The sequence below is a fragment of the Stenella coeruleoalba genome (assembly GCF_951394435.1).
Source record: "Stenella coeruleoalba genome assembly, chromosome: 19".
Taxonomy (NCBI): domain Eukaryota; kingdom Metazoa; phylum Chordata; class Mammalia; order Artiodactyla; family Delphinidae; genus Stenella; species Stenella coeruleoalba.
The window spans coordinates 18942464-18966253 of record NC_137165.1 but is presented as its reverse complement, the minus strand read 5'-3'; the positions used below and the strand labels follow the sequence as shown (position 1 = coordinate 18966253).

The window sequence follows — 23790 nt, the reverse complement described above, 5'->3', positions numbered from 1 at the left end:
GTCGAGCAGGCTGGCCCTCACTTCTTGCGGTCCCCACCCCGTGACTCCTGCAGCCGGTCCCCCCAGCCCCCATCCTGAGGTCTGGCCCTCACCAGGCCCAGGCTCACCAGGCTTCTGACCCCCACCGGGACGACCACCCGCAAACCCCGAGCTCTCCCCCCTCCCCCGCACCGGCCCTCCCGGCGGCTCTGGCCTGAGCATCCCACGGTGCGGGGGGCGGGGGGGCGGTGCGCAGGGCCAGTCACCTCCCATTGTGCTCAGTCCTCCGGCTGCTGCAGCTGAGCGGCAAGAGGGCGCCACGCGACTCGTTCCGGCACCATCTCTGGCAGCTCACCTCAGGCTCCAGGCCCTCCAAGCCCAGTCTGACCCTGGTTGAGCAGACGCTTCGATGATCCCGTCCACTTTCCTGAATTCAGTATCCCTTGGCCCCCCTCCAGCAATGTGGGAGACGGTCCCTCTGGGACCGTAATCGTCCTCCCTCCTCCGCAGCCCTGCGTGCTAGGAAGGGCCCCTCATCCCCGTTTGCCAGGGAAGGAGGCTGAGGTTCGGGGCTTCACCCAGGCCACCCAGCCAGGCCTCCTGAATCCCCACCTCCAGGCTTCCTCTATGGTACCTTTCTTCAGGCTGATACGTCACCATGCACGAGCATCTCTTGGAGACTCTGGTCACCTTAAAGCTGCTCGTTTCCTGCGCTGGTTGGCGGGGTGAGCCTCACGTGGGTGGGAGTGAGGTCCACACACCTGCCGAAGGAGGAGAGGCGGGCTCTGGCCGGTGAGGGATGCTGGTCCACAAGGCCACCTAAGGAGACACGGCCACATCCTGCTGTTTGCTCATTGCTCCCATGGGCTGGGGGCACGGCCAAGCCTCTCGCCGCCACAGTCCTCGGCAGGGAGGAGCCTTCCTGACCTGCCAAGCCGTGTGGCTCCACAGATGCCATCTTGCCTCCTTTACGTTTCCACTTCCTCTCAATCCCCAGGCAAAGGAGCCTGGGTCCTTAGGGGAGGTATTTGGGTGATGATGGAGAAGAAAGAAATTGAAAGTTGGCTGTTGAGGGAGTGGCCACAGACAACTTGATGACAGAGGCAAAGTAGGAGGACAGGAAAGTGGCTTTACAGAGTCAGACCGAAGATCAAACCCCCAGCCCTGCCTTTATCAGCCGATCAGATGAGAGCTGTCTGCAAACTGTAAGCAGTGGAAGGTTGATAACGGCAACCAGTAGATGGGAGGATGGTCAAACCCATCCCAGAGGCAGAGACTATGCCAGATATCTCATACCTACACAAGGGCACCTTATCATCTGGATGTCTCATTCTCAAAGCAGAGCCGTTGGCACACTCTTGCTTCACCTCTCAGACATTTAAGGGAGCAGTGGGGGAGCCACGCCCCCAGGTGTAACTCTGACCTGGAGGATGGACCTTTGGTGCCAAGGAGTGAATTAGGAAGAGGCGCCCTCTTTGGGTGGACCCAACCCTATGGACTCATGCTTAGCGAGTAGAAAGTAACTATGAAATTTACCAAAAGTGTCCTTTCCTCCGGGCTGACAGTGCCTCCTTGGTCAAACATCCTTGTGCAAGGCAGCCTGGAAATATGCCATTTTGAAGATGGCAGGCTCAGTCACACATGGACCTTGACCGTATGCCCCCAAGTCGGCCCTATGGGCTGTTAGCAGTTTCAGATGTTACGTGTTACAGGAATAGAAAGGATCTGGGGAACCCTGGTTAGGCAAAATTAAACACATTAATTCAGGACAGGAATTCTTTAATACACTACATTATAAATCTCCAGGATAGGCGTATTGCATACACCATTTATTTCCTCAGTGCTTTTGACCGTGGAAAACCTTCTTTTTCATGGAGGAGCTCACAAAATAGAAAAAGGACAGAAAAGCTGTCCTCGACTACGGAAGTGCAGATTTCATGACCAACGTTTTTCTAAAGGAAATTAAATTGAAGGCGGGTGGGAGGTTGTTAAAAATGAAACTCTGTGTAGATGCCTCTGAGTAACTTCAAAGATAAAAGAAATAAGCAGTGGGTTATCTAGGCTGCAAATGAGAGAAACCAGATTCAAACAAGCCTGGGCATAAAAGGAATTGTATTGCCCGTGGAATCCAAGGCAAACTTCAACAACCCAGCAGCAGGAAGGCAAGGGTGCAGCATCAGAAACAACTGGAACCAAGGGCAGGAGATTCCTCGATCTCTCACCCCTTCTCTCACCTCTCCTCTTTCTTAACTGCTTTATTCTCTCTCACTAGAGACAGGCTTTTTCCACACATATATCTTTTCACACGTGGTTCCCAATAGATGTATATCTTACACGTCCTGCCACCAGCGAGAGACCATTCTGGTTCTCTCACTGATATCCTATTAAAAAAGAACGACAACAACAACAACAACAACAAAAAACAGGGAAGGGACTCATTGGTCCAGCCAGTCAGGTGCCCACCTCTGGACCAATCAGTGCGCAGGAGTGTGTTCATGGAAGGACATGGGAGCCCTGAGGGAGCTGGGTTCCCGAGACTGTCCCAAGAATGGCCCTGCTGGGGAAAGAGGGGCGAGGGTGGGGATGGGTTACATCTGAGAGAACCAGAATTGGTGTGCAGGGAGCCCTCTAATGAGCTTGCATTCTAAATAGACAGGTTCAGAGTTTATATCCTTCATTCACCCTGATGTAGAATACGCTTTGTAATCAAGTAAACTCCGCCGTGAGGTCCCCAAGTTCTAATATTGCGAGAAAATGAATTTGACATTATATTTTTGAGCAATTATTTTGAGAGTCAGTGCTCTAATAGAGGTCAATGTCTTGCCTTATATTATCTCCCCAGCCTCATCCCCTTTACCCTGTCCCCTTGTTCGCTTGGCAGTAACGACTCTGGCTTCCCTGGAACTCCTTGTACCCTCCAGGAAAGCTTACCTTCAAGCATCTGCATTCTCCTTTCCTTCTGCCTAGAATTCCCTGCTCGGACCCACATGGCTTATTGCTTCACCTCCATTGAGTCTTTGCTCAGACATCACCTACCCTGACTACCCTACTGAAGATTGTACCCCCGCCCCACTCCTTACCCCTCCTTATCTGTTCTGCTTGTCCTTTGTTCCATGTCGTGTGTCACCTTCGAGTATACCATCCTCCTCTATTGAAACACATGCTCCAAGAGATAGGGATCTTGGACTGTCTGGCTCACTGACACATACCAGGGCAATAAATATTTTTTGACATATCTGTTGAGAGAGAGAAAAAAAATTGCTGTGTTTTGCACACTGATGGGGCCAGGCTGAGGAAGAAACTAATATTAATGAGTAGCTACTATGTGCCGTGAACATTCTATCCCATGAATCCTCCAAGTGACCCTGCTAACGAGGTGTTATCCCCACTGAAAAATAAAGAAACTGGAGCCCAGAGAAGCTGGGCTTGTGTGTTCCCCTTGGGGGAATCTCCCCAAGAACACACACTTCACTAAGTGGTTGAACCAAAGCTGAAATCCCACATATGGACCCAAAAGCGATTCTCCTTCCACTATATTCCTTTAATGTTCAAAATGTGATTGTAAAGGCCCTGCCATGAAAATAGCTCAGAAAAAAAAAGTTCCAGTGACATCTTTGGAGACAGAATGGCATATAATGATAGGTCTGTTGCTGTTCTCCTTTTCTATTTTTTCCTCTTTTTTTTTTTTCCATAGCAGTATCCTTGTACTGAACAAAAGCTTTAGCACAGCTCCAATATATAAAGCAGATAAAGGTAGAGCTGCTCTGGTCCAGCTGGAGACGGGGCCCCCAGTTTGATTTCTCCATACTCACTGTGGCCGACCCTGAGACATTCCTGGAGGAACCCTAGGACTCCAAGGAGCCCAGCTTGAAAACCACTGAATGGGCAACCGATGTTATTGGGAATGAAAAGCACCCATTGGTCCTATGGTTGTGTACATCCCAGAGACCAGCTCTACATCCCTCCCCCTTCTCCTGGCATAGTGAAAGGAGTCCATGAGGTGCCCACTGAGCTCCAAAGCTTCAGGGAAATTGACAGTGTAGATTTCTGGTCAGACACAGTGGAATGAACATAAGTATGTGTGGAGGCTCCCTCCCCAAACTTCCCCTGAATTGCAACAAGGATTTTTTTTTTAAGAGTATAAACCCACGAGGACGAAGAAGATGGGTGAGAAGACAGTAGTAGATGTCAGCAAGTTTTTGGAAAATGGAGAGCAGATGGTAACTGACTGAGCAGACAAGGCTGAAGGATCAGGCTCTGCACAGGGAAACCAATTAAAGTCAAGCGATTCTCACCATAGATGCCCCCCTCCTCCCAGAAAGTATGAGGGGTTGGAGGCATCACATACTGTTGACGACAGGGTTGAGAGGTGCAGGTAAAACTAGGAGGATTAGTTAAAAGTCTGTAAAAGGAGCTGTTAAGTCCCCCAGATATCCTCCCATGGCCCAAAGCAGCCAAATATCTCTCTGCGCCCCAGCAAAAGATAAGATTGAAATAGACAGGCTCTGGGCTGGGGGAGACCAGGCAAAGCTGAGGGCATGGGTAAGGTGCTGTACAGAAAACAGGGAGATAAGCTGAAATTCTGCTTACTGAGGAGTGAGACCCCCCAGCCAGACTAATCTACCTCGCCCACCCCCAACCAGAGATCTGGGGAATCCCTTCCTGGAGACACTGACAAGCTCAATAGAAAAGATTCGCAGAGAATGACAGTCAGGAGTCCCCACACAAACCTAGTTAGATCACCCGAGGGTGAAGTCCCCTGGTAAGTCTTCCCACACACAAGGAAGACTGTCCAGGCTCGAAGTACCAGTTGGGCTTCCCTGGTGGCGCAGTGATTAAGACTCCACCTGCAAATGCAGGGGACACAGGTTTGAGCCCTGGTCCAGGAAGATCCCACCTGCGGTGGAGCAACTAAGCCCATGCGTCACAACTACTGAAGCCCGTGCACCTAGAGCCCGTGCCCCGTAACAAGAGGAGCCACTGCAATGAGAAGCCCGTGCACCACAACGAAGAGTAACCCCGGCTCTCCACAGCTAGAGAAAACCCGCGCACAGCAACAAAGACCCAATGCAGCCAAAAATAAATAAATAAATTTTTAAAAACTAATAAGTACCTCTTAACTATGAATGGAGAGTCAACAAGCCAAGCATTTGAGGGGAGCCACTAACAGGAAAGGAACCAAAACCATACAAACAAAAAAGAAACTTTGAGGAAATAGAGATAATGGTTAATGGCAAAAAGCACTAGAACCCGGGTTCAAATCCAGCTATACAACTTACTAGCTATGTGACCTTCGACAAGTTACTTAACCTCTCTGAGCCTCAGTTCCATCACCTCTAAAATGAAAATAATATTATTATCTACTCTTCAAGGTTGTTAGGAAGATCGAAATGAGTTAATATTTTTGAAATACTTAGAAAAGTGCCTGAATAATATTAAGCACTATGTATGTGTTTGATAAATAAAAAATAAGTGTAGGAAGCAGAAGGAAACATCAAACTGTTTTAATTAAAATTCTCAAGAGATAAGAGATAATATGAATAATGCATTCATAAACACCAGCTATTAAAACAGGATGCTATTAAAAAGTAACATTCAAAGAAAAAGTTTTTTAAAAAAAACATCCTGGAAATTAAAAATATTATTGCAACCATTTTTTTAAACCCACAGAAGCTTTGGAATTTAGGAAATCGCCTGAAAAGTAAAACAAAAAGACAAAGAGATGGAAGATGGGAGAGAAAAAAATATGAACATGAGAGGAGAAATCCAGAAAGCCCAACATCCTACAACTAGGAGTTCTAGAATAACAAAAGTGAGAGAGTGGAGAAGAGGATGTTGCCAAAGAAATAAAAGAAGAAAAATTCCCAACTGACCCACATGATTTTCCATATTAAAAGAATTCACTAAGTCCTGTAATAAGTGGCAAAAGAACCAGACCAAGATGCATCCTTGTGAAATTCGGCCTCATAGAGATAAAGAAAACCTTTTAAAAGGTTCTAGAGAGGAAAAAAAACAGTCACATACCTAGGATCTAGAATCAGAATAGACTTCTCCACAGGGGTAGTTGAAGCCAGAAGACAATGGCAGAATGCCTTCACATTTGGGGCAGGGACCAAGGGGGGGTGGGAATCTTTCTTGTCTAAGATAGAGCTCTATATCCAGCAACCTACAAATGAAGTATGAGGGTAGAATTTGGTTTCAAATATATTTATATTTATATATATATAATATATTCCTATATATACATATACATGAAAGCATTTAAGTTCTACTCTCAGCAAATTTCAATTATATGCTACAGTGTTATCAACTATAGTCACCGTGTTTTACATTAAATCCTCTCACCTTACTGACTTTTTTTTTTTTTTGCTGTACGCGGGCCTCTCACTGTTGTGGCCTCTCCCGTTGCGGAGCATAGGCTCCGGACGCGCAGGCTCAGCGGCCATGGCTCACGGGCCCAGCCGCTCCGCGGCATGTGGGATCCTCCCGGACCAGGGCACGAACCCATGTCCCCTGCATCAGTAGGCGGACTCTCAACCACTGCACCTCCAGGGAAGCCCGGTCTTTTTTTTTTTTTTAACATCTTTATTGGAGTATAATTGCTTTACAATGGTGTGTTAGTTTCTGCTGTATAACAAAGTGAATCAGCCATACATATACATGTGTCCCCATATCTCTTCCCTCTTGCGTCTCCCTCCCTCCCACCCACCCTACCCCATCCCTCTAGGTGGACACAAAGCACTGAGCTGATCTCCCTGTGCCATGTGAACTTACTGATCTTATAACTGAAAGTTTGTACACTTTCACTAACCTCTCCATTTCCCCCACTCCCAGTCCTGGCAAATGCTTTTCTGATCTTTCTATGAGTTTGACCTTTTTTTTTTTTCCATTTCTGCTATAGGTACAAGCCAAACAAAACAAAAAGGAAAAAAATAGGAAAAACAAAATAGTTTCACAAGGAGGAGATCGAAAACGTTATACACGATAAGGCTGGGGTGTGGGCAATACTCACATAGTCATAATTATGCAAAAGCTGGATACTGACTTAATCAAAATATCACCTAAGCCTATATAGGAGGGTGAAAGGCAAGGGAATATGCTAGGATACTTCATACAAGAAACCTACACCCTTAGCTCCCATGGTAGAAATTCAGTAGGTAATATATAAAAATTTTAAAAGCCAAGAAATAACTGTCGAGCAATTGATGTCCGTGAAAATATGAAAGTCAGTACCGGAAGAAACAGCTCAAACCATTGAGAGTGGTAGCCTCCTCCGATGAGTGGGACTCGGGGGGTGGGGAGAGGTAGAGCACTACCAACTGGCTTTTTAAATGATGTACATGTATTGCTTTGATAAAAATTAAAATTAAATTAAAAAATGATCAGAAAATTTCCACGTAGCTGGAAGGTCTAAGCAGCTCTCAAGGGTAGCACGGTTCCCAGCCCCCATCACAAATGGGACACAGCAAGAGGGATGCGGTTGGTTGCCATGGTTTCCCCAACACCTCTGCTTCCAGGAAAGACTCTTGTCCTAGTGCCCGGTACCGAGGACCTCCCCAGAGGGAGAAGTGCCGGCTCTGGACTGAATTCTGCAAGTCTGGAGCACAGGAACATGCTGTGTGCGGCTGGCTGCGATTCTGAGCTCACTGTTAGAGTGGGCCTTCATACTGGAGAGGTGGTCTCCGCAGGTGCCAAGGAATCTGGAGAAATGATGCCAGAAGCCAGAAGCACCGCTGGAGGCAGGCATCCATGAATTCGCCAGAAGCAGCCTGACTTCTGTCATTCTGAGAAAACCTGCTTAAAGCACATGCAAAGTGCTGTGCAGAAAATATATGTGCTTCGGTTAAAACTCCCGGCCCAGTAGGCAGTGGTCTGACGGGACCATCTAGGAGGTGGATGAAACAGCCCCGCCTCAGAGCTCACGCCTTCCTATCCAGTAAATTGCAAAGAGCACCTACTATGTGCCAGGCACTCAGGGATACAGATGTAAGGCCCAGTCCAGGTTTTCAAAGTGTTCACGATCTAGGAACCATCTCGAGGCCTCCTTTTATGTGCGAGATGGAAATTCATTGATCCAATAGCTCTCACGTTAAGTGCCTTAAGGAATGGCAGGCATTTGCCGTCTGCTTGGGAGACGTGTAAACAATTATATGTCATCAAGCGCTATGAAGGATAGAGGAAAGCTGGCGTGCAAAGGAGGGGATAATCAGTTCTGGAAGGGGGAAAAAGGTATCTTTGGCGGGGGGAGGTAGGTGGCTCACAGAGGATATGACCATCGGGCCTACTCTCAGGCCTGTTTGCCAGGTAGCTGGGCAGTGTATGGGAGTCAGAGGAGGGTGTGGGTCATAGGGAGGTGAGATGCCAGGGGGAGGGAATTGGGAGCAAAGGCCAAGGACAGGCCCAGGTGTCCTGGGGTGGCTGGATCCAAGGGTGAGACCTCGGGCTGGAGAGGTAGGCAGAGGCCAGATAACCACAGGCCCGGTATGCTCTGTTCCAGCATAGATGTTCTCCTGTGAGTCCTGCCACCCAAAGTGTGGTCCTCCCGCCAGCAGCATTGGCATTCCCCTGGGAGCTCATCAGAAATGCAAAACCTCAGACTCCACACCAAATCTGCCTGGTAACAGGATCCCCAGTGACTCACATTCAAGCATGAGAAGCTCTGATCTAGACCACTGTTTCCCACCCTTTGGAAATACGAGGATGACTTTTTAACATCAAAATATTTCTCAGACATCACCCCCACATGAATGCTCTCATGCTTTCCACATTCATTTATTGAAAAAATATTCAATATCAGGAAGTTGCTATGAATTCAGTAATGCTTTGAATGAGTTTGAATTCTGTAGACATCACAATCTACACACAGGATCTGTTCAGCAATCTGCTTATACCAAAGTTCTGCTGTCAGTGTGTGTCAACAGTTTTTATCAATAGAATCTTGATCATCCACCAACTTCCCGTATAGTTTCGGAGACATGGCACTTTTCTCCTGCACGTCGGTTGCCCACCCAGACTTATCAGCTCTCTTAGCAAGTAATTTATAATCTCTGAGCCTGAATGAACTAGGGAAACTCATTATTTAAAGGATCCTTGGAATAAATCTTTGTGTAATGAGCCTAGACCCAACTGCACACTCAGTGCCTTCACTAATGTATGTTTTGTAAACGTTTTGTTTCATAGAAGTGCGTTTAGTGTGACCACACTTCCCTGTTGCATAACCAAGACCTAACGTTAACTATCTCCTGCGCCAACATGGGCACATTACTCTCCAGTATAGAAGGCACATCGCCTGCATACTGTCCTTTGACCCTCACACACTCTTGTGATGTAGACAGGGCACTGCTAATCACTGAACAGATGAACCCGCTTAACAGATGTGGTAAAGCAAGTCTCCGAGATGCTGAGTGACTTTCCTACCATCTCATGTTTAAGTACTGGAACTAGGACAGGATTCCATAGCTTCTGATTTGGTCCTTGGTTCTTTCTGCCAAGAGCTAGTGTTCCTTAAAAATGAAGAAAAAGAAAAGGAAAAAAAGGTTGCTTTGGATAACACTCGGTTCAACAGAGGGTAGCAGGTTATAGGGTCTTTAAAATGCTAGTGTGTTTGAGGCTCTGCCAGAGGGGGCTGGGATTTGCAGCCTTCACCCAACTTTTGTGGCCGCTTGATAACATCTCCTGGGTCATGAGCCATTGGTGAGGACACTTTGCTACCTCAGGCTGTCGCCCTGAACAGATATAATTGCATCCCATCCAGCAGGGGACACAGCGTTGATCTTTCTTCCTCCAGAAGCCCAGCTCACCTCAGAATGTCACCCAGGAGCAGTCAAGCGTGAGGGTTGCCATCTCCGTGCTGGGTTCGGGTCTTCTCACCTAGGATGCTGCTTAACTGGGCCTGTCTGTGTGGAGCAGGGCAGAGAGGGAGGACAAGAGATGCCTCGTCCATTTTTAGGCAACAATTTGCGGATTCTTTGTGCCGTCTTTAGAAAAATCAACCTTTTCTGACTTGATGTAAGTGCTGAACGGCCACGTCTAATTTTTTTAATCTGTTTTTCAGGAAATTAAAATGAGATGCAGTGAGGTTGGAGACTTGTGCGTGATCCCCAGCTCGTAGAATTTTAGAGCTAAAAGTAACCTGAGAGATCAGCCATCCTTTGCAAGGCTCAGAGAGGCAAGATGACTTGCCTGAGGTCACACAGCTATTAAGGGGTAGGGCTGGGAGTCAAACCCAGCTCTCTGCGATCTCAGAGCCAATGTTTTCTTTTATATACTTCCCTGTTCTTCTTTCCAGGGCCCCACCTGGGGCCTCCTTGGACTCATGCCATGGATTTCTCTGTGCAACCAGGGGAGCATGAGGGACCACAATGGCACCTGTCACGGGCCACCCAAACTGCGTTTGTAGTCGGCCTGGTAGAAATGCCAGGGCTCTCAAGGGCTAGGACCGTGGTCCCCGTCATTGTCACTGTCAGACATTCAGTGAGCTTTCCCTTGATCTCTGAGATGAGAGAACGCAGGCTTCATCCATTAGCATGTTCAAACCCATTCTGCATATTTTGCAGAAAAATGAGGCTCCAATTGATGAAATAACTTGCCAAAGGTCACAGAGCTGGAAGTGACCTCACCCTGCCTGACCCCAGAGCCCCAAGCGTCTAACCAACTGTCCTAGGCGCTCTCTGGTTCTGACCCCCCAAGTACAAGGGGCCGACACGTCCACTGACTCAGAATGCCTGGTTCACTCCTTTGAGAAAGGGGTGCTCCGTCTCTGGGCATAAGCCCCGCCCATCCTGGCCCCAGTGTGGGAGGTGGGAGCCCCCAGAGCTCCATAAGCCATGCAGGGCAATTGGCTCTCCTGGGGGGAGGGGGCAGAGGGTCCCGGGCCCCTCCCCACAGAAGCCTGGGCAGGCCATGTACATCCCTGAGTGTGCCTTAGCTAGTGAGGCCTTCAGAGATGAAGATGCGCTGGGGTCAGCTCTGCTGGGGAAGGTTAGCATGAAAATAAGAAGGCTCTGGTGGTCATATCTTCAGATCCTGGAGGAAGGGGTAGAGCTAGAAACAAGTAAAATCTAAAAGCAGGCAGTTGTCAACTCAGTGCAAGGATGAACTCTGGAAACCAAGGGCTACCCTTGCAGGTAGTGAGGTCCCCGTTCCCAAGAGGCTCCAACCAACGGCTGCCCTTCCATGGATAGTGAGGCAGAGAGGCCTCCTACTGCCTCTCAGAGGTAAGGTAGTAGATGCCCTCTGGGGACTCTGCCATCAGGATCCAAGCAAGAAATCAACAGCACCCGCAGACGGCATAATACAAGGGACGATGAATGAAGGGCTAGTCACAAAGGTGGTACGGGCAAGGCTTAGGGAAGGCAGTACTGATGGGGCAGTATCCTGAGCCTGGTAGCAGAGAGAGCCATTGCCATGCCTGGGAAAGGGAGAAAGAGCCCATATCAGAATGGAGCGCTCCCTCCAGGCCCCGAGCCAGAGTTGTGCCCTTCCAAGGTGGCACGCGGCTAACGCACAGGGACCCGGCAAATAGAATTGAGAGACTGAATATCCCAGCCTGACTCTCCCCTCTCCCCCACTTTCCTACCTGGGCCCACCATTGGCTGCAGCCAACCAGCAGCTAGAGTGCAAGGGAGCCCAACAGCACACTTCATACAAGTGCAGCTCCCAGGGCAGAGAGAAGAGTGGAGAGGATGGGTAGGGGACAAACAGAGCCATCCTGCCCTGAGACGCATCTCACCGTATGGCGGGCCTCCCGTCCACCCTCTCCTCTCAAGCTAGTTGTCCCAGCCACTGTTACAAAGACAGTTTCCTCCAACCCAAGATTGCTTTGTACCAGCACATCCCTACCTTAGCCTAGAAAATTCCTCCAGATTTTCTTTGCCTCCTCTTCAGTGTTTATTGCCTCTGCATGCTTCCTGTAATTTGCAAAGATTAAACCTGTAAGCTTTTATTGTGATGTACTTTCCCTGCCCCCTTATGCATTCTGCCCGTGGCTCCCCGCCCCTGCCGACTCCCCCGCCCAGCAGAGCTTCCCAATCCTTTCTGCAGGCACAGAAAATTCTCCACAGGTAGACTTCATCTGGTGCCGGCCGTGGCCCTGCTCCTAAAAAGGAGACTCTGGCTTCTGCAGGTTGAAGTCTCTTTACCACCCTCCTCCTGATTCAACATCATCTTTCATGTTACGCCGCCAGGGTTTCAGCTTGGTCCCAATTAACAAGAGCTCCTAACGCTGTGTGTGTGTAGTAACTTCGCCTTTCTCTGTGCTCTCTCTCTCTGGGGCTTTGAATCCTGGTGTTCGTGATACGTAAACAAATCCTTCACTGCCCTGGGGGCCTGCACTCTTTGAAGCGACTCAGTGTTGAATCTTTCGGTGGTGAGAGGAATAGGAAGATGTGAACAATTCTGTCCAGCACCGACGGGGGTTATCATCGGGGCTGGCTTCCCGGTTGTGTGACCACTGCAGTCACACAGGCTCAGGAGGGTCACACTCTTGGTTTAATGCTCTACCACTGCTGTCTTGAGTTTCTCAATACATTTTTAACGAGGTGCCCCACATTTTCAGTTTGAACCCAAACATTGTATGGGTGGTCCGAGTTCTTGTTATTGTTATTGTTGCTGCTGTTGCTGCTGTTTTCTGTGCAGCCCAGCTGCATGTCGGTGAATGAGACCTTCTGCCTTGTGCAACATGGGAGCAAGCCCGTCACTGGGTGACATGTGGTGCTGGTGTTTCCTAGGGTCCAGCCAGACCCTGGCAGACTCACAGCTGGTCAAAGGGCGGGGAACAGTCAGCTCAGCAGAGGACACTCCCTCACTCAATTTGTTTCATTCAACAAGTAGTTATTGAGCTCTGCTCTGTTCCAGGCACCACGCTAGGGGCTTTAGGGGATATGACAATGAAAGAGATATTCCCTTTCTCCAGCATCCACTCAGAACCCCAGGGCTATGAACCAGGACATCTGCTCACGTGAAATAAACCACACCCCTAGTGGGGGAGGAAGAGTGACGAATTGCAAGTCAGGAGACCTGGCTCTTGGCCCCTGCTCTGCTCTTGACTTGCTGTGTGACCTTGGGCAAGTCAATTCCCCTCTCTGGACTAGATCACTGCTGCCCAAATGTGTTTGGCCTCAGATAATTTGTATCAGAATCCCTGGGCCTGCAAGTTTCCTGGGCTTCACCCCAGAGGGACAGAATCAGAATTGCTAGGGAGTGGATCCCGGGAATGGTCACGCAGAGCTCCGTATGTGATGTCAACGTGCATTCTAGTCTGAGACCGTTGGAGGTACGTGGGCGGAGCCTTTGGCTCTAACGGCCTATGCCTGATCACTTCATTTCTTAAAGTGTGTCTTCGTATTTGCACTGATAGTGTGCCGTGTCCAGGAAAGGCAGGAGCCGAGGGTGGGTACAGGGCAGGGACTGGAGGGAGGCTGTTATTCACTATCAAACTGGAGAATTACTCCATAGAGGGGAGCTGAGGGCAGTTCTGTGAAGGAAGAGGAACTACCTGGAGATGAGAGAATAAGGGATGCTTTGGGAGAAGCAGGGTCAGGGAGGATCTGGGACTACAATCATGACTGCAAATAGGCACAGCTCTACTGCTCGGAACCCCACCCAGATCTCCTGCTTCTGGACAAGAGACCCCACAGGGGCACCTGCCTAGGAAAGCGGGGTGCTCAAGCCCTTGTTACCCCTACTGCTCCGAGAGGGCTGGGATCTGCTCACAGGTGACATTCTACAACTGCACTGCCCAGTAAGGGGGTCACCAGCCACATGTGGCTACTTAATTTTAAGTTTAATTAATTAAAATTCAATTGGATAAAAAATAGATAAATAAAGGAGGCCAGAAAAGTAATATGTGAAGTGATGGATATGTGAATTAACCTGATAGGGGGAATCCTTTCACAATGTATACCTACATCAAATCATCCCACTGGGCACTTTAAATACCATACAATTTTGTTTGTCAATTATGCATCAGTAAAGTTGGGGGGCATTAATTAATTAAATTCTAAATTCAGTTCCTCACCTGCAAGAGTCACATTTCATGTGGCTGAGAGTACCAGGTTGGATAGCAAGGATTCTAGAACATTCCATCTTGGTAGAAGGTTCCTCTAGACAGCATTATCCTGAAGAGGGCAGAAACCTTATTCGTGTCTCTTCTGACTCTGCCCATCAGCTTGCATGCCCATCCATGTTTGTAATGATATGAGAATACTTTAGGAATTTACTCTGCTCCAGCCCCTGCTGCTTCTTGAATAAACTCCCCATCTGAACCCCAACCCAGTCTGAGTAGCCTTGGGCGGCTCTCACTGACACAGGCATGCCTGGCTGTCCTCTTTGCCCATTAGTCACAGCACTTCTGACACCAAGGCCTCGTTTCTCATTTCTCCCTGTAACCACAGGTACCTGTCCTACTGGCTCTAAGGTTTCTTAAGCTCCCTTATATCGCAGGCACACAGCCTCACTAGCTCTGGAAAACGCGTTTTGGCATCTCTCCTCTCCCACCCGCTACAGCTCACTGAATGTGCTTTTCATTCATCCAAGCATGGACATCCCTGTATCCCAGTATCACTGTGTGTTCACTTCTCCCCCATCAAAGCCTGTTCTTTGGGCTCCTTGGCCTCTCCTCAACCTCCCTCTTGGGCAGACCTTAGAACACACAGCCACTGAAAGCTGGCCACTCAGCCTTCTTCATCTCCCCCATCCTCCCTCTCCCTCGGCCCCCTCCCTGATGTGCCTGTGGGCCAAGCCCCAGGCTGGGCAATGGGCACCGGACTGAGCAAGAAGCACTCTCCTCTCCTGAGGCATCCGCCATCCATGGGAGAGATGGACACAAATCCACAGGCACGCAGGGACGTAGGGGCAAGAGTTTGCACGGAGCCATCTGGGTAAAGAGATGGCGGAAGACTTGACTCTGCTGGAGGAAAGGGGGAGGTGTTCGTGGGTTTCACGGGATTCTCTACTGCTCCACGGAGATGTGTATGAAAGGATTCCTGGCTGAGGCTCTCTTTTGCCTGAACCTCACTTCAGCCACTGGATTCCTCGTGTAGGTTGTGAGAGCCCTGCCTATTCTTCCTCTGGTCCCTGTCTGCCTACTCAACCTTGGCCTGTGCCCCCGACCTTGGAATTCTCACCCAGCTCTGGACGCCTCGCCCTGCCTCGGTCACAGGCCCCCAGGCTGCCCCGGGTCCTGCGCATTCACTGCCTGGCTCCGGCCCTTCCCTCCTCGCCTTTCTCTTCTGTGCCAGCTTTAGAGCGTTTCCCCAGGCTCTCCCTACGCTATGGCCCTGGGGCTGACGCACTCCCCCTCCTTGACCTCTGACCTCCATCCCCTCTTATCCTCCCTGATTTCTGCATTTACCCATCCTCTCCCTATTCTCTAGTTTCAGAATACTCCTTGATGTGGTTTCTAGGTTGGCCTTGCCCATGAATAAGCAAGTAAAGGTTGGAGTCACAAGTCTCTCACTCGTTCATGCAACAGGCGTTCCCTAGGTGCCCGCAAGATGCCCAGCCGTGTGCAGGGCCTTTGAGATCCAGAGAGAAAGCCCTGAACTTGGCCTCAACGATGCTCAGCCTTGTGGAAAAGACAGTGAGATAAAGGATTATGACGTGGTGTGGCAGAGGCTTTACCAGGCGTATGTGAGACACAACCAGGCAGGAGAAGGAGTGGCTCTGGGCTGGGGCTGGGGGCTGAATCTTCAGTGATGAGAAGGGAGATGGTCAGGTGGACCAAGCAAAAGACATTCCAGGGGCTTCCCTGGTGGCGCAGTGGTTGAGAGTCCGCCTGCCGATGCCGGGGGCATGGGTTCGTGCCCCGGTCCGGGAAGATCCCATGTGCCGCGGAGCGGCTGGGCCCGTGAGCCATGGCCGCTGAGCCTGCGCGTCCGGAGCCTGTGCTCCGCAACAGGAGAGGCCGCGATAGTGAGAGGCCCGCGTACCGCAAAAATAAATAAATAAAGACATTCCAGGCAGAAGGAGATGCATGTGCTCCGTGTAGAGCAGGGATCAGTAACAACCAATCTGGCGGCCCTGGTGGGTTGGAACACATAGTGCCACGAAGCAGAGGGCTGCCCAGAGCAAGGCTGGAACGGGGGCAGGTGAAGGAGATTGGGCTCCTTATAAGTGACTCAGATTTGCATTTTGGAAAACTCATGCTTCAAGCTGTTTGCAAAGAATAAGAGAAGGAGACCCAGGAAAGGCTGATAGATCCCATAGGTGCACTTCCCGCCAATTATGAGCACCAACATATAGGATGAGCCAGGCTCTGCCATCCCATCCCTTTCTGCTGTCCCTCCCCCGCTCACTGCCGAGGGCCGTTTCTCCTGCCAAAGAACAAAAGGGGAGAAGCTTCTCTTCTAGTTTCCCATCTCCTGCAGCTCCAAGGGGCTTACAGGAAATCCCCGTGGTTTTTATTGTTTTTGTTTGTTTTTGCGGTACGCGGGCCTCTCACTGCTGTGGCCTCTCCCGTTGCAGAGCACAGGCTCCGGACGCGCAGGCTCAGCGGCCATGGCTCACGGGCCCAGCCGCTTCACGGCATGTGGGATCTTCCCGGACCGGGGCACGAACCCGTGTCCCCTGCTGCATCGGCAGGCGGACTCTCAACCACTGCGCCACCAGGGAAGCCCCGTGGCCCCGTATTTTTATTTCAACTGCTGTATCATCGTGTTTTCCTTCTCCTGATCTCCTCGCCTCAGCTCATGGCCCAGTAGAGAAGTTAGTAAATAAAGAGAATAGGTGCTTAACTCACTTCATAATCCCATTCTGTAGTTTTGCAGATTGAAGCAAAAAGTTGGTTGGCCTAGCTGACCTGAATTCGTTTCTGATCGCTACTCTAACAGATTGCCACAACCTTAGAGGCATCAAACAACATGAATTTATTATCTTACAGCTCTGGAAGCCAGAAGTCAAAAATGTATTTTAAGGTGTCAGCAGGGCTGCATTCCTTCTAGAGGCTCTAGGGGAAATCCATTCCCTTGCCTTTTCTAGCTTCTGGAAGCTGCCTGCATCCCTGGGCTTACGGATCCTTCCTCCATCTTCAAAGCCAGCAGCATAGATTTTTCCACATCTCTCTGACTCTGATCCTCCCGCTTCCCTCTTGTAAGGACCCTTGTGATCACATTGGGCCACCTGGATGACCAAGGACAATCTCCCCACCTCAAAATCCTTAGTTACATCTGCAGCATCCCTTTCACCAATGTAAGGTAACACAGCCACAGTTTCCAGGGACGAGGATGTGCACATCTCTGGGGGGCCATGATTCTGCCTACCGTGGGGCCTTTCCAGCATCCTTTTGAGCTTTTCAGTCCCAGGACTCCATGAGCATCTGTTATCATTGACCCATGGCTCTGTCCATCTTTGTTCTTTCAGAGGAAACGACGTTTGAAGCAGGCGTGAAGGTTCAGATCCACAGTCAGTCTGAGCCGCCTTTCATCCAAGAGCTAGGCTTTGGGGTGGCACCAGGGTTCCAGACTTTCGTGGCCACACAGGAGCAGAGGGTAAGTCCCCAGGGCTCTCTGGATCAGCGGTCCTTGTTCTCTCCCGGCCACCCGCCACGTGAGGAGGAGAAATGGGATTCCCACTCCTGGAAGGCTCTGAATCCACCCAGGAGGCAGGAGCAGGGCTGGGCTCAGTAAAGAGACTCACCCTGAAATTGGAGAAATGTATCAGGCTAACCTCTGTAATCCAATTCTCCTGTACCGCCTGTCGGTTTCTGCAATTGGGCATGAGGGAAACCCAGCTTATTTGCTTTTTCACTCAACTGGTTGGGGTTTTTTTTCCCAAAACATTCTGGGAAAAAAATCTTTGTGCGGGTCGGGTGGGAGTCCAGTGGCTGCCGAGGGAAATTGCGCATCAGGGTTTGGTGTGTTTCATCACTGTGGTGATACAAAGCCAGGTGGCCTGCAAAAAGGAACAGGGATAGAGCATCACTCTCTTGTAACAGAGTTTAAGTGGAGGGAAGCCTCTTCATGGGTTCCTGTCTGCTCTCTGATTTAGCACCAGAGGAGGGACCCTCCCAGCCAGCCGGGACTTCTACGTCAACTCTGTGCGTCCGTGGAGTGAGGATTGGCACAGATGTGACACGGCTTCCACACCTCAAAGGGAGACCTTTGTAAATTCTCAGTGGGGAGGAAGCCTCCAAACAGGACTGCAGAGAGACATGGGGATGCGTTTTTTCTCTGATCTCCTGGTTTGCCTAGAATAAAAGCTGGAGAACCTACGACTCTGAGGGAGTCCTAAACCAGGTCGCCCAAGACAACGTGCCCTGGGAGGCCTGGAGCAAAGAATGAGGTGAATGAGTGACAGGGAGCCCCGCTCTAGGGTGTGAGGAGAGGAGACCCCGGAGAACGGGAGCAGCAGTCAGCAAAGAGGTGCACACGTAACTTAGCAGCTCCGCTTGTTTTTACAATTTGGCCCAAATCGTCTCTCATCCAGTACTGATCAGTGATTCCTTAGCCATTTTATAAAGCGATCTTCTGTATCGGAAACTGGTTTTAACTCTCTAAGCGAGCTGGGAAAACGTTGGTGGCGCAGGCCTCACGAACTATTCCCTGTACTTAATGCCTGGGCCGTTGCTAAATATCAAGGTCAGCCTCCACTGCAACATGTAGCAGGTGGGATGGTGGCTCTGAGACTGGGGTAGAGGAGGCTGGGAGGTTGGCCCGGCAACTAAGCGGCTCAGAGATAGAGGCAGGCAGTGTAGGCAGAAGTGGAGTATTCACGAGTGTGCAAGGTGGGAGCCTGGTGGAACGACCAGAAAACTTCATCCTAGAGGACAAAGAGGGCGGGCATGAAGCAGACAGCACAGAGCCAAGTTCAAGGCTGAGGATTTGAATCAGGAAGCATGAGCGCAGACTAGCAGGTCAAGGTGTGCAGAGAGCCCGGAGCCCAAGCTATTAGCCTGGGTGTAGCAGCGAGCCTTCCTTCGAGTACTGTCAGATAAACAAAGCAGCAAGGACAGGTTTAATCAGTAATATACTATTGCAGTAGGGAAGAGGGTTCAGCCTGAACTGAACTCAACTTCGATTTTTGCAGAAGGCACTTGGCATTTTAAAGGGAAAATGAGGGGGAGGGTTGGGGGGATAGAGGGTGCCTGAGCAGAGTCAGGGAGATGAAGCATTACAAAAAGCTGGAAGTCAGGGGGTGGGGGTCAGTGCATGTGGAACCCATCCAAGTTTGCTAATAGGACCCCATCACAGTTAGGCTTCTCTCCTCCTGCAGAGACAGGGAGACAGGGGCCCTACCTTTTGGTCTCGGCAGGAACAAACAGTTAAGTTCTTTTGGCAGTCTTGAGTTCTTAGGCGGGGACTTTAAGGGGGCTAGGGTCATCCCAGGGATTTGCCTTTGAGCTGTGAGAAACTGCGTTAGCGGAAAAACGTGTTGAAGACACGGTCATTTTCGTAAAGAGCTTTAGCTGAATGTTTCAAAAATACTAAATATTCTTGAGCTCACTGGAGAATCCAGAATAAATACTACCTGGAGTTCTGCCCTCTGTTTGTCTCCTGCTCCTGGGCTTGTGTGGCCTAAGTAGTATTATGCTACCCTGAACAGCATACTTCATCCAAGTGCAGTAATACAGGCCGCACCTTTTCTGGAATTCTGTTGGCCTCTTTTATTTCCTTTATACAAATGTGAGTTTTCAGAAGTCGATTGTTAACACTATTCTAGTTCTGTTCTTCATCTAAACTATCCATTTCAATGAAAATGAAGGGCTAATGACAAGAAAGAAAGAAGGAAGGAAGGAAGGAAGGAAGAAAAGGAAAGAAAGAAGGAAACTACGTTAGTGTTCTTCCAAGTCTTTGTAGGCCAAGGTTGAGGCCTCGTGGAGAACAGGGCACAGAGGAGCCTGGCTAGTCCTGCCTTTTGTGTGTGATGTGAATCAATCTACCTCCCTTCGAAGAACCAGGCATGGGTTAGACTAATAAGTGTGTCCATGAATTCTTTGACTATCTAATGGTGAATTTGGGGCTAGTTTTCCGATGCGAATCTGATTTTGTGTTTTGTTGAAAGTTACCACCACTCTGATCCTGCATGACTTACCTGTACGGACACCTCTCTGGTGTCCACATTGCTATTACCATGCAGAGGAAGTGAACAGCCTTCCTTGAAACCCACAGGGTAACTCCATCTCACCGCTCGCGAAGGTTGGAAAGAAGGAAGCTCTCTGTAGGCTCCTGTGTCGTTGGCCTGAGAGATGTGCTCTGTCCTCCCCACTCCACACTGACCCCTCTTACCGATACCAAAGAAATTTCTGGGCCTGGTGGGAATCTGGAGCTGATAACTTCTCAGAACCCTTAAGTCTCTTTCTCTTCCCAACATGAAACAGAGGGACTCCCCGTGGCGGTCAGGGACAGAACATATTCCCAGCTTCAGAGGACAAATTCAGTGTTGGCTTTGAAGTATATTTTCAGAAAATCAGCCTCATTCGTATTAGCATTGCTATGGTTATTATAAGTAATAATAAGATATTTGGTTAAACATTTTACAGTCTTCAAAGCATTTCCACACCATCTCATTTCATCACTTCATTCATATTAATAGAGAAATACAAAGACACATCCTGGAGCTAAATCTAAAAATACATTGTGTTTACACGTATATAAAAGAGCATATTCATAGGAAATAAGACTGGAAGGAAATAAGGCAAAGTACCCGCAGTGGGGGAATTCTGAATGATTTGTTTTCTTGTCTGGTTTCGCCACGTGTCTTATAAGGCGGCTTTGTTTTATTTACTTGTTGAGCAAATATTTGTTGAACACCTACTATGGGTGAAGCGATAGGGATACGGTGGTGAGCGAACCAGACCCAGTGTCTGTCCTCAGGGAACCTACGTATTAGTGGTTTCTTTCACATAGGAAAAATAACCGTTAAATAATCTTAAGTCATGTATGATTTGGGGATTGGCCCCCGTTGGTATATTCTCAACTCTGCCATTAGGACTAACCTATCCAGCTGACCCTGGTTCTCAAACATTGATTCTAAGATGCAAATTTTTTTCACATTTCTGAAATTGGGGCTTGTTGCGCGTCCGTTACGACTGGAGATGTTTTTTCTTTCTCAATGGCACATAAAGTCACCGTGGTCTTACAACCTATAGCGGCTACACTGTTCCCATTCCAAGATTCTGCTGCTTCAGCTCAAAGCTCAAGGGAATCTTGAAAGAAGGCCAGAGATGACAAGACTATTTGGGGGGCCAGAAGGCCCTTTCCTAGAAACTTGGTGTGAATCATGCTAGGGAAATTGACTCCTGAGTGAAAGCCCTGAGCGGAACTGGGAACTTACAGGACTCCTGCCATGAATCCCTTTGTAAATGGGAAAGTCCTTTTGCCTGGTAAAGTCATCCCACCCGTGCAAAATTACACACGCACTTCTCTCAATATTTTTCACTTTACTTTGTCATCCAAAAGAACACACCATTGGGCTGTAACCCAGACCAAAGAATGCTTTTTTCCATCTGTATTTGCCCTAAACCCAAATAAGCCAAGGTATGCCCCTGCCTTCCTTGGACAATCTGAGAAGTGCCCCCCTGGCTCAGCTGTTGCAGGAGCCCCTGCACCATCCCAGGACCCCCACCACCAGAGACAGGCAGTGGGATAACACGCTGAGAGCAGAAACAGAACACGGAGGGAGAGAACAGTTCCTCCTACCTGAGCGCACACTCCCCGCCAGGCGTTAAGCTGCAGAGACACTTGACCTGCATTATTTCATTTATTCCCCACAACAACCCCAAAAGGGGGATATTGTTATGCCACGTTCCAGATGACAAAACTGCCAAGTCACTTGCTTCAGGTCGCCGAGCTAAGGGAACTGCAGGACTCGGCTATGAGCACAGATCTATCTGGGGAGAGAAAACCAGACAGGGAGCCCACAGGCCTGGATTCTAGTCCTGACTGCGCCATGAGAACTTGGACAGGTTGCCCCCGTCCCTGGGCCTCAGTGTTCCCATCCATAGAATGGAAGGGCTGGGTTAGATGACCTCGAAGGGCCTCCAGCGTTAGCAGCCTGGGGGTCACTCAAGCACACGGGAACCACCTGGAAGTTTGGGCGATAGCAGTTTTGCACCTGCTCTGCCACCTGCGGACTCCCTCCTTCATGCCAGCTGGCGTGGGGTGCTGTTAAGGTCCATGGTGGCAAGGACATGTGAGATAAACCCCCCTCCCCTGGTCTGAGAGGCAGAACCTGGGTTCCTACTAGTGAGAAGCAGGGGTTGGGGTATGTAGCCGCCCTAAAACTTTAGAAGAGAGGCTCTGTCTGTGCTCCTTGGTCGTGCCCCTTCCCCAGGCCACACACATGGCAGCCACATGGCTGCCCTACTTAAAACCCTTAAATTCCTGGGTTTCCTGTAATTCGCAAAAGCCCAACCTCTTAGACTGGCGTCCGAGGTCCTGTTCAGCCTGGCCCCTGCCCACCTCTCCAGCCTCATCAACTGCCCATGGTTGACCAACCTGCCCCCTGCATCCCAGTGTCAGAGACCCATCCACCAAACACACCATGCTCTCTGATGCCTGCCTCTGTGCACTTGCCCCCACTGTTCCTTCTGCCCAGCATCCCTTCCTGGTCTTACCTACCTGGCAAAGGCCTAGTCCTATTTCTAGCTACTGCTCAAAGAGCACAGCCTCTAAGAAGACCTTCCCCATCCTGTCCTGCCACCCCCCAAGGAGCAGGTAGTCGCGCCATATAACACCTTATACATTCATTTATTCCTTCAGCAAATATTCACTGAGCACCTGCTTTGCTGGGAAGACGAAGATGAGGGAGACCTGGTCCCGCCTTGGAGCGCTCACAGAATCAAGCAGGCTTCTCAGCAATTTTATCCCACTCCTAAGAGATGTAAAACTCTCCTTGCAGAATTGACCTCCCCTTGTGCATCGCTGCCCCTATGCCTTCCTCTTACGAACTGTCTTCCTTAGCCCCCATCAATCAGCCCTTGACTCAGTTAGGCTGGGAGCTCCCTGAGAGCAAGGATGGTGTCTCTCGGATTCTCTATCCCCCGTGCCTTGCTTAGATATGAGCTCAGTACATGTGCAGGATTGAAAGAACAAACTATATACTAACTCAGATCTGCACTCTGGGCCCAAAGACCACTCAGATGCTGCGCTCCAGTGCTCTCCCCCCCCCCCCCGCCCCCGCCTGCCAAAACTCCCTTTAAAATCTGCCCTGGGGGCCCTGCTCCTCCCTGAGGCTGTGGAGCCAGCCTGTGGTGGGTGATGGTATCTGTATCATTGCTGGCTGCACACTTAGAGATCCTAATCAAAGCAAAAGCTCACGAAAGAGGTCAGGGCTGGAGACAGGGATCTGGTAGCCATCTGTGTGCATGAGAGTGGATGGAACAGATGGGAAGGTCCTCACCGAACTCTGGACCGTGGGGAGAATTAAATGAGTGAGCGAATATATGTGAAAGAGAAAATCTAGGACATTCATGTAGTAAGAGCATAACATCGTCTACGTTGATGTCGCCAGATTCTTTGCCCCTCACTGAAGGCGATTGCTAATCCTGATGGGACTTCCTGTCATGATTTGATATAAGAAAATTTGCATCATCTCCCACTTCCTCCTCAAAGAGCCTGGCGGTGAGTCTTGATTTCTAAATGTTTATCCAATGTGTCCATCAAATCTTTATTCAACCGCCCTGCCCATACTTCTTGGCGGGACTGAGGATGACTCTGCAGACCCTGGGCAGTCGGTTGGCCACCAGCCTCATTGTTCAGAAAGTTTTCGGGGAAACATGGCCCTGCGTTTATATTCGAGGGTCTCAGAAATGCCTTGGGGAACCGGAGTTGCTAATCACTGCCCAGATATACCCCGTTTTCACCAAGAAGTCCT

The 23790-nt window shown here is 49.6% G+C and overlaps 1 protein-coding gene across 1 annotated transcript in view; it reads left to right on the top strand.

Moving 5' to 3' along the window:
• Positions 1 to 23790, top strand: part of ASIC2 (acid sensing ion channel subunit 2) — a gene marked incomplete at its 3' end in the record, with an annotated part of 239343 nt that overhangs the window by 160729 nt on the left and 54824 nt on the right. The window contains exon 3 of the mRNA XM_079905381.1: positions 17338 to 17465. Within this exon, the coding sequence (XP_079761507.1) occupies positions 17338 to 17465 (128 nt within the window). The remainder of the gene's footprint in view (positions 1 to 17337; positions 17466 to 23790) is intronic.